This window comes from Anas acuta, chromosome 2, assembly GCF_963932015.1.
Source record: "Anas acuta chromosome 2, bAnaAcu1.1, whole genome shotgun sequence".
NCBI lineage: Eukaryota > Metazoa > Chordata > Aves > Anseriformes > Anatidae > Anas > Anas acuta.
The window spans coordinates 112252944-112267466 of NC_088980.1; the positions used below are offsets into that span (position 1 = coordinate 112252944).

The following is a 14523-nucleotide window of genomic DNA, read 5'->3' on the forward strand; positions in this document are numbered from 1 at the left end:
TCCAAACTTTGTCCCCAGGATTCTGCACAACTTCACCAAACCAGTCTTTCAAACTTCTTATAAGTTTGTTTCCCTTAAAAATCTCACTGTGGAGTACAACATTCACTAGTAAATACAAAATTTTTTCTTCCACTAGGAGCACAGTGATTGTGATCAGTATACAACCTTGGTAGAACACCTACCTTTTGCATATTCTGGAAGGGGAGGAAAACCAGCTTAAATTTCTCCTGACAAAAATGAAAGAAAATGAAGGGATGGAGAAGCTGACCCTTCAGTTTTCAGACATATCAGAAAACACCATTTCCCAGAGCCTGAAAATATTCCAGTGTAAAACATTTTAGGCTCACGGAAAGGTAATTGTGCAAATATACAGGCCATGTATAAACATTAAAGTATTTACAAGCTTCTCCAAGGATTTCAGTCAGACAGCTTGTTGGCTTGTCTTAACTATTCTTGTCATTATTTTCCTGTATTCATGCTTCCATTGTATATAGTCCGTTCAGAGGACTGCAGTGCCTACCAACACCCTTGTAAATTGCAGGAGGTCATCAGCAAGCTATTAGTCAGCCCCCAGCCCTTCCTGCCAAAGGAGAGTGCTGCTGGCCATGTCTCCACAAGCTCTCCTCTCAGCCAGCTTCACACTTACTCCACATCGCTGCCCCATGGAAGCCTGCAACTCCTAACCTTGAGAGTACAGCACCAGCTACAGCTCTCATCCTGGACATTTTAGGAAAGGGAATGGCTAAGGGTGGGAAAGGTTTATTTTAGGTTGGAGGAAGGGTTGTATCTGCTGGTATTTACTGTTGCATGGGAAGAGTTTTGTGGTGGTTTTTTTTTTGTTTGTTTTTTGTTTTTTTTTCAGACTCCATTCTAAAAATAAACAGTAAGGCAAACGGAATATTGGGCATCTTTATATGGTTTTAACAATATAAATAAATAAAGTCATTTTGATTCACACCATGCCTTTAGATAGTAGTTTCATTAAATAGTCAAAATTAGAGCAGGTTGAAAATCATCTTTTAGGGTTCACAATGCCTTTCATTTAAGAACTGACAATACTTTACTAACACAGCAATGCTGAAAGCTACATGAGGTATCTAGGCACCATCTCTTTTTTAACTGAGAAAACTGAGAAATAAATTGTTTTGACCAAAGCAATATGAGGAAATGAGGCAGACTCAACAACAGAACTGCAAGTTCCCTTTGGTCTCCCGCTTTTGTCCGTATAGCCTTCTTTTCTGACTCATCTGAATCTATATCAATATTAGTACTCTATTTAGATATGGCTTTTTCCTAAGAGACATTATTCATGTTTGGACACTGAACTCACTTGATATTAAGTGTGATATGCGGGGTGAAATTTAAGATTAAAAAATTCTGAGAAAACAGTGTCTCTGGTCTCTGAAGACACTGCCCTAATGGACTGAAATGACCCATTAGGTCATTTTTGTAGATCACTCACTGCCACTAAGAGCTGGTTTTCCCCTAAATCCTGTAAAGGAAGACAATCAGATCTCCAGAAAACTACAGGATAAAGGGCATTTTCCATCACCACCTGTCAGAGAGCAAAAAGTACATCAATAAGGAAAGTATCCAGGTTAATACATAGCTGCAACTCTGCCCAGCTCTAAGTTTACCTCTTATTCATGTTCACATTAAGACATTGTTCTTCACATAAATTCATGTGCACCAGATTCATGTGCACCGTTTTTTTAGGAATAGCTTGGGATAATTTGGAGCCCATCACAGTCTGATGGCCAGAGCCCAGTGAAACAAGCTAATATTAACTTCTTTGCAGATTAACAGGACTGTGAAGGCAGACAGGCTGAACTTTTGCATGGAGATCTGTGGGATCTGGTGCAGGGCAAAAAGGCACAATAAGTCCTTTCACCATCCCACATGAGAACACCAAACCCTTGTTGAAAAGGTGAGACCATGCTGCTCTTCTTCATAAAGCACATGAAGTTACATCTGGCCCTGCCATAGGATTTCTGTCAGGAGGCCAGTACTGCCTTGTCATGGCTTTGCACAGTTGCTTCCCAAGTAATGGAATCATACTAAACTCAAAGCCCAGCATGGGAGAATAGACAAAAAAGGGATGAAAAAAATGGTTCCTTGCCATGTTTGCTTAAGCCTAACACAGAGGCAACTTAAAGCCCACATATAATTTTAAAAAATCTCACCCACATTTCACCACCTTCCCTCCATCATTTCTGCAGCAGCCAGGGTTCTCCCCAGACAAAGTGTGGCCTTGTTACAGCAGCTCCCTTTTCCTTTGTGCAGCCAGAACGGGATCCAGCTTCCACCACAAGCACTCTACAAAAGATGGGCTGGGTGCCCTCTGATGCGAAGACATTGCCAAGTCCACCCCCTAATGATGCCTCTCAGGATGAAAGTGCTAAGCAGCCATGAGACACGCTGACTTTTCAAAGAGGCGAGATGGGATGCGCCACGTGCATCCTGGTAAATTAGCCCTGAATGAACACTTTTGTCAGCAAGATGAGCAAGGAAACTCTTAGTGAAGTAATTGCTAGCCTAGGCCCAAACCAAAAACATACCCCCTGATTCTGGTGATTTTCAAAATCCAAAGCCTCATCTAAAAAGTTCACTAATTACCCCAATTTTTATAACAGGCCAAACCAGGACCTTGGATCCCAAATAACCCTCCAACTTGGGTTGGCTCAAATTCTGGATCCAACGTCTGCAGTGTGGGCTAAGGGAAAATCAGCAAGGAGAAAGGAAAAAAAAATCACCCTTGTTCCCGTGGATCTTTAACATAGGGCCACCTCTGATACACTTTAAAAAAATATATAATGAGACCACTATAATATATATTCCAGCTAAAATTCTTGGCTCCTAAAAACAGCTTTATATGGTATGCAATACAGAAACACCCAGGAGACGCTATAAGAACTTTGACAAGGCTAATATTAAGCTAGAACAAAACAGAACTACTGGCACCAGCTCCACTCAGCTCTTAAGTAAACTTGTCCCATTAAAAAGTAGCCTCTAAGATATTTTCTCTCTGAAGTGTATAGTAGCTTATAAAAAGCAGGAAGAGTTGGCAAGACGTAGATGTGTTCAAGTACTCCTTACCCTCATTAAAGAACATTCCCTGGCAGCCAGCAGCTCCGAGTGTTCCAGTGAACCAGATTTTATAAGAGGGGTGTTTACGGTGGTGTGAGACATAGCTAGAAATCATGGTGCACTGTAGCAGCCATGTACTAGACACAGCTGTGGTTGGAGCCTTATCAGCCAGGGCACGGAATATAACAGATCAATGAAGTATTAAGAAAACAAACCTCCAGCCTGTCTGCTGTGTAGGAAGAAAGGCATCCAGAGATGCCAGTGCCTAAGGAGGAGTTAGGTAGTGGAAAACCACGGAAGATCAAGCTCTTGCTTCCACTAGTCTCACTTATAACACTGTTTACAGAGTTGTCTTCAAAGTAAGCAAGTACATAATTTAGCTTCTTAATATACCCACTTATTTCCACAGGAGTTAGGAGTTAAATTATTTTGTGGATCTGGGCCTTGACGTCCCTTGATCAATTAAAAGCTATTTTTCCCTTCTCATTTAAGTGCCCAAGAAATCGTGTGCCTGGAGATGTTATCCAGCCCAGGAAGAGGAATGAACTAATGATCTAATACAGATCTTTTCATCCTTAACACCTATCAAGAAATAGAAAAGAGAAGATCCGTACTTTCTCTCATACAGTAAGAGTGCAGGGTGCCTAAAAATATATGTTCTCTTGAATTTCACATTTTTTCTCCCTGCTACCAACTAGACATTGTTTCCAAAGGCTTTTCACTTTCAGTTGAAGAAGCATCCCAATTTATGTGGCATTTCTATGTCTCTTAAGCAAGCTGTTAGTTATCCAAGCCTTTCATTCTGCATACACAAATACAATTTATCACCTGTTTATAAATACATGTTAGCTACCAGATCCAACACAGCTGATCTCATTCCCTGTTATGATTTGGGGAATCCAGAAGTGCACAATTTATACATTTTGTGATCTCACAGAATAGTTAATCGAGGAATGGTGATGCAGAACCTGTCCCATGTGTAACTGTGTCACCTCTGCTTTGCCAGAGCAGGAATACTGTGATTGCAAACTCTCTGCCAAGTTGTTACTGCCAGAGAAAGAAGGCAATCTGTGCAAAATGATATCTGAATGATATGTGAAGAATAAAAATACCTTCAAAGTGCAGCAAATACGTGGAACTTGAAAACAGCAGAGCCTCAGATAGTCAGGGTAGTCACCCTGCAATAAAAGTCTAGGGAATAAGATAGGCAAGCTTCCACAACATCTGGTTAGCTGCAGGACCAGTCAGATAAAAAAAAAAATAAATGAGAAAACAAATGAGAAAATTTGATCAGCATGGAAAAATCATGAAAAGAAAATGCATGACCTGCCACCTTTCCGTAGAATTTTGAGTCAAGTTTCAGGGATGCTCAGAAGTAATGTGGAAACAGAGGCATGCAAACATGTAAACCAGCTTTTTTTTTTTTTTTTTTGACAGTCATCTTAATCTGAGCATTTTTATAGCTAGGTTATAACAGGAGCTTGCTTTTAGAATGCTTACAAAGACTGTGTGCAAAATATCATAATTTGTTTAAATTATGACATGACTTCAAGAGATACATTATTAATTCAGAATTGCCTTGAGTCAGTATTTAGGATTTGGGGATGCCTCAACTATAAAACAGATCAAAGGATTGGTCCAAATTCTGGAGGTCTGAAGTGACTGAATGGTAAAACTCCATTTCTTTGAGGAGATAATAAGGTAACAGAGCATCCAAGAAGTGTGCCAGAGAGACCAAGCAATGGGTCGATGCCATAGCCTATCCAGACAGTTTAAGAAGATTTAGATTAAAAATAGCAGTCTGGAAGGTGACCATCTATGAAGCTTTACCAAGTCGCGATACTACTTTTTTGTTGTTGTTTTAGAGTATCAGTATATTCTGTGACCACATTAGCCAGGAACTTCCTTCAATGTTCCTAGAGAGTAAAGGGAAAGGAGTGGGAGGGAAATTAGATTATTCTTATATAGATATATGTATAGATTGATAGATAGATTTGTCCTTCAAGGGAATGGGACCTCACTCTGAACCAGGAAAATAGCTAGAATTCTTTTCATGGACTTGTCATATAACTGGAACACCAAAGGGAACTTTATGACTTCTTCCCCTCTGTTTTATCTGCCATGTTACATATAGAAGTCATCCCTAATATCACAGATTGTTTTCATTTCCTCCTACTACATTGCTGGCTTTTTCTCCCTCATGTCAAATACAGTTAGAGTACAACCAATATTCAATGTGCCTGCTAAAAACTTTCAGATATAGCTATATTTAGAAGAAAGTTATAAAGTGTGGATAGAACAAGTTTTTATTCTTCTGAAGGGTTGTTTGAAAATATGATATTTTCTAGTAAACCCCAGTACCGTGAGAAATGACAGCAAAAATGTCCTACAGTTAGCTTTGGTCATGGACATATACTACCCAAATATCCTTTAAGGAAAATAAAAAGTCTTCCTGTGGTAAGTAAATAAATTCATTTTTCCTTCTATTTTTTCACCACGTTACCTATTTCATTCCTACAGAATACCTTAAAGAAAAAGCATTTCTGCATTATTCTGTAAAAGACAACAGTACAGTTCTCACTACCTACAAGTAACTGTAGACCCAGAACCTACATTTAGAAGAGAAAATGGTTCTTATTACTGATTATAAATGGTTCAATTACTGATTATAACTGTTCATCAGCAGACTGAAATTTCAGATACTGGCTCATATACAGGACAAATAGGGTTAATCTCATTTGACCTAATAAAATGTATTTTTTTCCAGGCTATTCATTCAGTCTAAGTCAGTGGAGGCACTTCCAGAAGACCATTCATCCAACCTGCCTCAAATTGCTATCCTTGGATGGCAGGACTCTCTGCCTGAAAATGTACTGAATGCGCAGGAATCCTAGTCCAGTCACCCATAAATTAGGTAAGGCAAACTTCACCATAAGGGATTCTACAAACTGTTGCTGTTCCTCTGCTCTGTGGCATCTGTTCACAAGAAACAGTTGCAACTCTCTGAAAACCTCTACTAGATTCTCTATTGGACCACTTGCTCTAATAAACAGCATCTAACTAGACAGTTTAGGCATTATAGAGCACTTAGTGCTCTCGGGGCTCTGGTGAAAGTGGTAATTCAGATCCTACCATAAAATAAGAGAAAGGGAATATCCATTATTCCGTTCATATAGAATACATGTATTGCCCTATGAGGTCCACAATCAGGATCAGGGTCACCTTTTACTCCTTTGTCCTTCCGAGCTCCACAGCACGGAGGACCCACACATTATCAGTGCAGAACACAACACAGAAAACTTACAGATCAGCAACAAAAGACACCTCACCATTTTTTCCCGTGATGAACAAAAGGTTCCACATCCAAGTAGGGAATGCATTTCAGCCTCAGGAGGGAACTGTACAGGGACGCGTTAAAAAAGTCACCAACCATCTTGGCCACCATGACAGCCAGCATTATCAGCAGCAAGGACTGGACATCATTCGTGATCTCTACCTAAGGAGAAGAGAGAACAAAGGACTTTCTTTTCTTTTCTTTCTTTCTTACAGCTAGAGACAATAGCATGGGTTGCAAAGGACTACCTACTTCTTTCACAGGGGAGCAGGAAGCAATTCAGTCACCTTGCCTCAGTTAAAAGTAAAGAGTACTCCCTCTCCTTCCCAGAGATAGGTAATCAATCAACACTTCCACCAAAAAGCCTTGGCTGATGCAGTGACAGCTCCCCCTCCCGTTCCTATCATCTTGAAGCACTGCACTGGCATTAAAACTCACATCTGATTCCCATATTTCAGGTGGCTTGTGATAATTTTGCAGAATCAAAGCAGGGTAAGTAGAGATAGAGTGGCCAGATTGTTTTAAATAGCTTGGCATTGTGACAAATATTAAAAAATGCAAACAAATCCAAATATTTTTCTTTCTTGCTGAGCTCAGGAGATATAAAATTGTTTTCCCATTCTGCTGCTTCGAGACAGAACAAGCTCCTTGTACAAACATCATCTTGAAAGATGCCAGAAAAGGGAACAGGAAGCTTTCAGCAGAAGTCAAGCCCAGGAGATCAAGCAGCAGGAACATCACACAGTTACCATGTTGAACAGCATTCAGCAGTACGAGGTATGGTGCAGGCATCCCTTTCCCTGCGATCACAAATCTATCAATCTTTCTACAACAACACCTATTGTAGGGAAACAGAGTGCACACACAGGTTATGGTACCTAAAATATCTTACCTGAGTACACTTGCATTTTCTCTCTACATATTGAGGGTATGTTCAGGAGAGTGGCAAAGTATTTAGCATGTTTTAATACTATATCCCCCTTTGATTATTTAGTTTTGCCTCCACAGATGGACACAGCCACAATACAGTTAGCACACTGCAGTGCAAAGGTAGACTGAGTTCACATATCCTGCAGATATTTAACAGCTATGGTGGCAGTGACTTCATGAAGCACACCAATACAACCACCATTGAACAAAGGATGCAGAGTGAATTACTGTGCATGAAATAAAGAGTAATGTGAATGCACTTAATCTGTCTAAGCCCAACTCACAACTAGGTCAAATATTTTTCTTGGTGAAAATGACTGCACAGAAATATTCCCTTTATGGTCCTTTAATACTGTTTTATTATTATTAAAACTGCTATCTCCTTCCCATTATTTCCCCTATTATTGCACCTTAAAAAAAAAAAAAAAAAAAAAAAAAAGATTATTCATTAACAATTATACAATTATCCTGGAATAAAATACACAAACTTCCCTCCTAACACTAAGAGCCTTTTGCCCAGAAATTTCTCTCCAATTCAGACAAAGTGAATTGCAGCACATTGCCATTTAATAGACCTCATTAGCTAGAGATTGTTAAGTACTCCAAGCATCCACATTCAGCGAATGCCAATAAACACATCTCTGCCTGATAAGCTGTAGCACTTCTATCCAGGCTTTATACTTTCTCCCTTGCGCCGTCTCAGTTCTGGGTTCAGAATGATAACATCGGGGATGATTTAGGGTATATGCCAACAAGGGACTCGTGGCATGTTCAGCCATGCACGACAGGGGTCATGCAACTGTCCTTTCTGCTTGGACATAGCTAAGGATTTCTAATAACAGCACAGCATTCTTTGAATGTCTTTTTAAACCTAGTGTTCAACTGTTTTATTTAAAAACACCAGGAACATGTCAGTTGAAAGGAAAACAGCAACTGTGGGATTTTAAGAATTGCTTCAGCGTATCTGCCACAACTCATTCACACAGATGGAGACTCCTTTATTGTGGATTCCTTTTAAGGTTATTTTTAAAGTATCTTGCTATGGGGAACTCTTCTGGAATAATACAAGCATTAAAAATTAATATAAAAGCACTCTAAAAAGCTATAAAAGCACTCTAAAACTCTAACTTTAAAAACTCTTTGTGCTCTGAAAACATTCTCAAGTGATTGCTTTAACCTGCAAAGAAGTAATCTCCCCCAGACTACAGGGAGAAAGCATTCATTAAGTTGTGTGGATATCATTACTACTGTTCCAAAAATCGGTGGAAACCCCCTGGGCATGGACAAGAACTGACTACAGACTTGAGAACTCAAGCCATGTGCTCCTCCTTTCTTCTAGCCACAGGAAGCTAAGCATCCAGCAAATGAGACATCTTCCAGAAAGGACAAAAGAAGAGGTTACCAGGAAGGCCAGCCCAAGGAAAAGGCAAATGCAGGCAGACTATGGGAAGGAACAAGTGGACATTATTGCCAACTTTGTAGAGAGCACAAGAGTGTGGCTGGTTCCATGAGAGCCTTATCATTGCTTGCTCATCCCAGAAGCAGCAAACCTGACCACCTCCAGAACAGCAAGAACCAGAAAGCTGGCTTTCCAGGCTCCCCTCCTTGCTCTTTATCCCATTTTATCCTTTCTTTCTACCCTCCCATCCTCTAGTGGGAACAGTCAAGCTGGCCTGGCCCGCACCCTCTTCTTTTATTCTCTCAAATATTCAGCAACATTTTACATCTGCTATTGAGAAATTCTGTGGCTGGTGCTGATTTTCCTCAGCACTGCAGCCCTCCTGAGTGCTGGGATCTGTGGGGATGGCTCTTCTCTAGAACACAGCAAAGCAAACACTCAGAGCAAGTGCCTCTGGGTTCAGTGTCAGACAAAACTTCCTCCAAGAGTTAATGCCTGCCAAGCAGAAATGCTGTTTATCTTTGGCAGGCTATCATGGCTGAGGTCATTAAAGAAAGACATGTTAAAAGCATTTTGAGCAATATCTTCTATATGTAAGTAAATTGAAACTTTGGCCAAAACAGAGCAGCTACAGTTGTCCTGAACTCTCACTACAGATGGGAACAGGAGAGTCAATTTTTGTGATATGAAATTTTCTTGGACATAGGTAATACTAAAGCAACACTTTAAAGCAAGTCTGCAGATGACTTAGAGATCAACTATACATTTGAAGCATGAGCACAAAGAACAGATAAAATCATTTCTAAAATGTCAAGAAAACTTTGCATGAAAGTGTAACCCATCACATGAGCTTAAGCTAAGATGAAGCTGTATACACTAATTATAGATTAAGTTAATTGTGATGCTAGTCTAAAGCAAAGTTTTTATAAAAGATGGATTTGATTCCACATCCAAGTATTTAGAGACCTAGAGAAAACCTTATTTCCTTCTTACTGGGAGTTTTCAACTTGTAGAATAGCATTTATTAACAATAAAAGCATACAAAATACAAGAATATACTCCAGAGATCAAATTAGAAATGCTGGGGAAGGGAATTGCAACAAATAAAGATTTGCTCACAAAAGCGCAGTCACTCACACAGTAGAAGTATGCCACTCAGCAGTGAAGGAAAATGAAGAATTCAACAAAATCTGTCAAAACCTTGTAGCTAGAAGCTAAAGCCATTAATGCCAAGGATGCTGGTAATGCAGCAGCAAAGTTCTCCTTAGGGTATCTTGATGAAAATCAAGGAAGCACAAATTAATCCAAGAAACACGATAGATTCAAGTTATCTTATACAAACATAAGGACGCACACAAACCCACACACGCATATATGTGCACTTCATAAGGCTTTATTAGTAGTCTCCCTGTTTAGAGAAGGGCCATCTGCTCCCTGCTGAGAGAGACAAAGTGCAGAGCCTCGGGACTCGTCTGTACGAGGAAGTCAGCACGCAGAGAGCCTGGGTGTGAATTTACTGCATATTAGCTACTCTGCACTAACTGCCCATTCGGGTACTCTTGGCACACCTTAAGTGAAAAACAACATACTTCACCTTCAAAAAGGAGCAAGCCTAACTCACACAAAAGCACTCTGAGAGCTAACTCGCACAAAAGCACTCTCAGTAGGTACTAGAAGCACCCACCCAGGGAATTAGTGCCAAGTAACCAGCACATTGTAAATTCACACTGGAGCTCCCTGCAAGCTAATTCTGCCTGCAGACAGGCCCCAGTAAGCACAGCGCTGCCGCCAAGCAAGCCCAGCCATGGCCCAGCAAAATTAGGAACCCATGTGGTCCAGGGCTGGAAGATGATGCAGCCTCTCCGCTAAAAATAGTTATCTGTTCAAACCAGTTCCTAAAAAATCTAAGAAGGGAACAAGTTATACAGAGTATTAGAGGGAAAGAGAAAATAAAGGTGACAAAAATAGAGAAAGGAAGGGGGAAAGTTGGGGCAGCCACCAAACACCAATAACTCTTCAGCAATTAAAAGTGATGTTTCATTTATTGACATTCATTCCAAGACTGCATTTTAGGGGCTGCTTTTTAGGATGCAATTTACTCTCTGTGTATATTGCCAGATTTTTTTTTTTCCTTTTGATCTTCCGGGTATAGCAGGCTGTGCCAAAAATTTCTTTGCCTAGGGCACCCATCTATGCAAAGCCAGCAGCGCTAATAGACGCTGGAAGCAGTCGGCGCTGACACTTCATACATCAGCAGCCTAGTAAATTGCACCTATTTTTTTCAATATTCTCTCTATATACAAAATATTGAAATATATCATTTGCACACACATGCACACAGACCACAATTAATTTATTAGCACTGTTATTCAAAGCTCTTTAAATATCTTCTTTGTCACCGGAGGCACTTTTCAACAACCCCCACGGTCCTGAGTTTCTCAGGCCTCCACATCATTATAGTCTGTTAGCCACCTTCATGTTAGCTCTGTTTTATTATATAACACATAATTATGCATTTCATTAACAGCATCACCAGGCACAGTACATCAAAGAGAGAAAGGCAGCTGCCCAGGAAATTCAAAAAGATGCAGTTTACTTAAAGCTCACTGTTAAAAACCCTCCCCCCACACACACACTTTTCAATCAAATGGTAGTTAATGTGTTTCAAACATTTTACTCCAGCTCAGAGAACAGAGGCCAAAGAACCTCATTAGAAGCAAGGCTGCTGATACAGTAAATATTCCATGAACCCTTGGTATTTCCAATAATGTAAAAGAAATATCACTAGCCAGCTACACAGTGCAACCCAATTTTCTTTCTTCTACCAAAAAAAAATAAAAAATTAGCAAGAGATCTGTCTTGCTATTTGCAGTCTACAATGACAAAAAGAAGAAAAAAAATAGCATGACTGCAAAATGAATTATAATGTGTTCAAACAGAAAAGCTACCTGACAAACTGAATAAATGAAAGAAAAAAATCTACTTCCTTCCCATGATATAATGACAATCAGCACAGGTAGAAGCAAACTCTCCAAAAGAAATATTTTGTCATTCTTCACAAACTTATACACACCTAGCTGAAAGCCCTTGAATTTGGAAAATATTTGGGAAAAAAACAAGCAGCTGCTGGAGAAGACAACATGTCTGAGAGTGAGTAAAAAAAAGAGAAGGCGTGGGAAGGGACATGAAACCCTGGTCCTATAAACCAAATCCAATGGTTTTGAAGTTAAGGCTGTAGCTAGCACAAAACACCATTCCTGGGCATGATTTCCTGGTCTCCATGTGACCAGATTTTGTGGAAGAGTAGACATTTCCCCAGGATGCAACCAGATGCAATCAGAACTACTCCCATTTTAATTTTTTGCTACTATTGATTCAACACACCAAGAAAAACATCATTTACAGTCAACAGAACGTTTCCAAAGAGTAGAGCATTTGTAGCCAGCAGAAAACTTTTCATCGTTTTTTTCTTGCTCAGGAGCAAATGCCAACAAGGTTGTAAACTGATGGCTTGACATGAAGAAGGGGAGGAGTTAACAATTCCCTGTTCACAGCAGTAGAGGAGTTGTTCGAGCAGCTTTCTTGAGAATAGGAGTTTATGGAAATAACGTCTCCCAGGATTAAGTTATTTGTATTATGACAGCCATTTGATAAACAATGCAGCTCTGCATTTCAATTTCTTTAGTTTCTGGATTATGAACTGCTGGCCCTTAGTAACCTGTGTGTTGAACACTTGAGTCACTTTAATTCCCACTTAATAATGTCATAAAAATGTTATGAATTGCAATGTTGTTATCATTGTCCACTATTTCCATCTGGGATTATGCCAAAAGAGGCACCTTCCTCAGTATTGATCCAGCTGAATACTCCCTCCCTGAATTTCCATTAATCTCTCCTTTTGAAACTAAGTGTAAAATCTTCCTTTCCCGTGCACTTCATCTTTAAAGAAATCCTTTATAGTTCTAGGACTACATCCATTAACTCAATTCACTTTACTGTATCACCTTATCACTCAGCACCATCACCGCTGGAAATTTTTGGAGAAGTGGGATGCTGCAATACAGTAAACATAAATCTCTTTAAAAGTCCTGTTAGCCCTGAGAAATTATGCATTCAAGTTCCTTGCTGCTGAAAATGATTATTTCTTGCAGCCTCAGGCACACGAAGCTGTGCATCATGCTCTACAAAGGATGACACACCCAGGGTAGGTTCACTGTAAGGACTTCCTGCCAAATCCCCAGTGCCAGTAGAATTGCACAATTAGCAGGATTCTTGCTTGTATTCGTAACTCTGTTAACTATTCCAGGCCATTACAACAAGTAGGCAGCTTCTAGCACCCTAGAGCTTAATTACTGCCAAGGCAGAGCACAAAAAAATGTCTTAGCACGGGGTGCATATTTTTTTCTCTTTAAGCAAAATAGTCCTAATTAATCACACTCATTCGCTGCTTTTTAATTCACTTTAATTCATAATGTTCAGTGAGATCAAGCCTCATTTTTCTCTGATGTGTATTTTAATACTTGCATGATTTTTTCTGAAGCCAACTAGTATTTTGTTGATTACTTCCTTGTTTATGGAGAGAACAACTTTTCCTAATTCCAAGACCAAGCACAGCAGTAGAAGATTACTAAAGAAAACTTAGAAATACCCAGAAAAGCTAAGTAATCACTGGAAAGATATCAAAATCCTTTGAGTCTCAGTCCTTGGGAATTTGGACAGAAGATGCTATGCAAAGTGGAAATGTTTGATTTCTTGTTTCAGTCCCTCAAGGCCTATAAATACACCTGTTTTGACAGGCTGCAGCAAGGGATGCAGTGATATAGGAAATACTATAGGTGATACCAGCAACTCTTGCCAAGATCCCCTGGAAAGATATCTACCTGTGTTTTTTTTGTTTTTTTTTAATCTGTCTCTTTATCTTGAGTGTATAGTAGACACCAAACCCTGAAAGGATCTTTCAAAGCTCTAAATCCATGTCCCAGGAAGACAGCACTGGTGCATGTTGTGTCAAGTGAACTTTTCATTAACAAGTACAGCATTGTTTTGTATGTGTCCTGCTGAATATGCCTTAGCATACAGCAAGCTCACATATTAAATCTAATCAAAACAAGCACTGTACTGTATAATAACCTATTTAAACAACCTTGTACTTTTTTAACCCACCATATAGCAGAATTCCTTGAATTATTATTCATGAGCATTTTTGTGAAATAATAAAGAGAACTGCAGTGAATCTCTGTTATGTTCAAGTAGTGCTAAAACCAACAACTCCTGAGTGCTATAACTCTCGTGGCCCCAGCTCCCAAGGTCTAGAAAAGGCTGAAGAAGGAGCCCCGTGACTATGGTCAAATGAAGACTGGACAAAGGATTTACGAGGTCTCTGTGGATCTTCCTCACTGTTTGATAAACGCTGTATGCCACAGGCTGTGAACTTCATTTCAGCTTTAACAGCAGAAGGAGATTAGACCTTAAATAACAGCAGAAAATTTACAAAAGCTTGCTGTTTCCAAATCTACCATAGGTGATCATTCACTGAGCCTCTAGTTTCTTAAAGAAGTACATTACAAAATCTGAAGTCCTGAAGTGGTTTTCCATCCCCTTCTCTGTGAGAGTAGTTTCACTTATTTTCCAGACAGGCTACTGCTGAAAAATACACAGTGCTTGGAATATGTTCAACAGAAAATAATAGGACTTAATGTATGCAATAGCTTGTTGGTTATGTATTGTTACTCAAATATATAAACAGTTGGGTTTAACTTTTTGTGTTTAAAAT

The 14523-nt window shown here is 39.6% G+C and overlaps 1 protein-coding gene across 1 annotated transcript in view; it reads right to left on the minus strand.

The window, feature by feature from the left end:
- The window catches only part of LOC137851019 (chloride channel protein C-like), an 85736-nt gene that overhangs the window by 28324 nt on the left and 42889 nt on the right, over positions 1-14523 (minus strand). Inside the window, exon 12 of the mRNA XM_068671713.1 lies at positions 6417-6583. Within this exon, the coding sequence (XP_068527814.1) occupies positions 6417-6583 (167 nt within the window). The remainder of the gene's footprint in view (positions 1-6416; positions 6584-14523) is intronic.